This window comes from Saprolegnia diclina (assembly GCF_000281045.1).
Source record: "Saprolegnia diclina VS20 unplaced genomic scaffold supercont1.31, whole genome shotgun sequence".
Classification (NCBI taxonomy): Eukaryota; Oomycota; class Saprolegniomycetes; order Saprolegniales; family Saprolegniaceae; genus Saprolegnia; species Saprolegnia diclina.
The window spans coordinates 401,465-402,110 of record NW_008246098.1 but is presented as its reverse complement, the minus strand read 5'-3'; the positions used below and the strand labels follow the sequence as shown (position 1 = coordinate 402,110).

At 61.0% G+C, this 646-nt stretch overlaps 1 protein-coding gene across 1 annotated transcript in view; it reads left to right on the top strand.

Moving 5' to 3' along the window:
- SDRG_09722 (hypothetical protein) overlaps positions 1-367 on the top strand; it is a gene marked incomplete at its 3' end in the record, with an annotated part of 2,810 nt that extends 2,443 nt beyond the window's left edge. Inside the window, exons 3-4 of the mRNA XM_008615672.1 lie at positions 5-310; positions 361-367. Coding sequence (XP_008613894.1) covers positions 5-310; positions 361-367 — 313 coding nt within the window. The remainder of the gene's footprint in view (positions 1-4; positions 311-360) is intronic.
- Between the last annotated feature and the right edge of the window lie 279 nt (positions 368-646).

The window sequence follows — 646 nt, the reverse complement described above, 5'->3', positions numbered from 1 at the left end:
ACAGCAACACGTGCTGGCTCAAGAACGCCTGGGTCAAGTCGGGTGTCAAGCTCGGCGCGATGGCTGGTACCTTTACGGCGCCGCTCCCAACATCCAAGACGTGCTCTGCCATCACTCGTGGCTTCAACTACCCTGGCAACGATATCACCAGCTTCACCGTCACTGGTGTGGACCAGGACCAAGTCGACAAGTGCTGCTCTGCGTGCTCCAACACCATCAGCTGCGTCGGCTGGATCGTCGCCAGCAACAAGTGCTGGCTCAAGAACAAGATGGGCCCCGCCAACGCGCTTGCGAATGCACTCTCGGGCCAGTATGTGCAGCCGCCGATCTCGTCGGGCACGTGCGGCAACCTCGAGCTAGATGTTGACTACAGCGGCAACGACATCAAGAACTTTGCCGTGACGGGGTCGCCCCAAGATCAGACCAACCAGTGCTGCTCCGCGTGCTCCAAGCAAGACGGCTGCGTTGGCTTTGTCACCCACTGCAACACGTGCTGGCTCAAGAAGGCGTGGGTCAAGTCGGGTGTCAAGCTCGGCGCGATGGCGGGGACGTACACGGCGCCGCTTACCTCGTCGACTTGCCCCAAGCTTGTGCGCGACGTCGACTACAACGGCAACGACATCACGAGCTTCACGGTCTCGGGCTC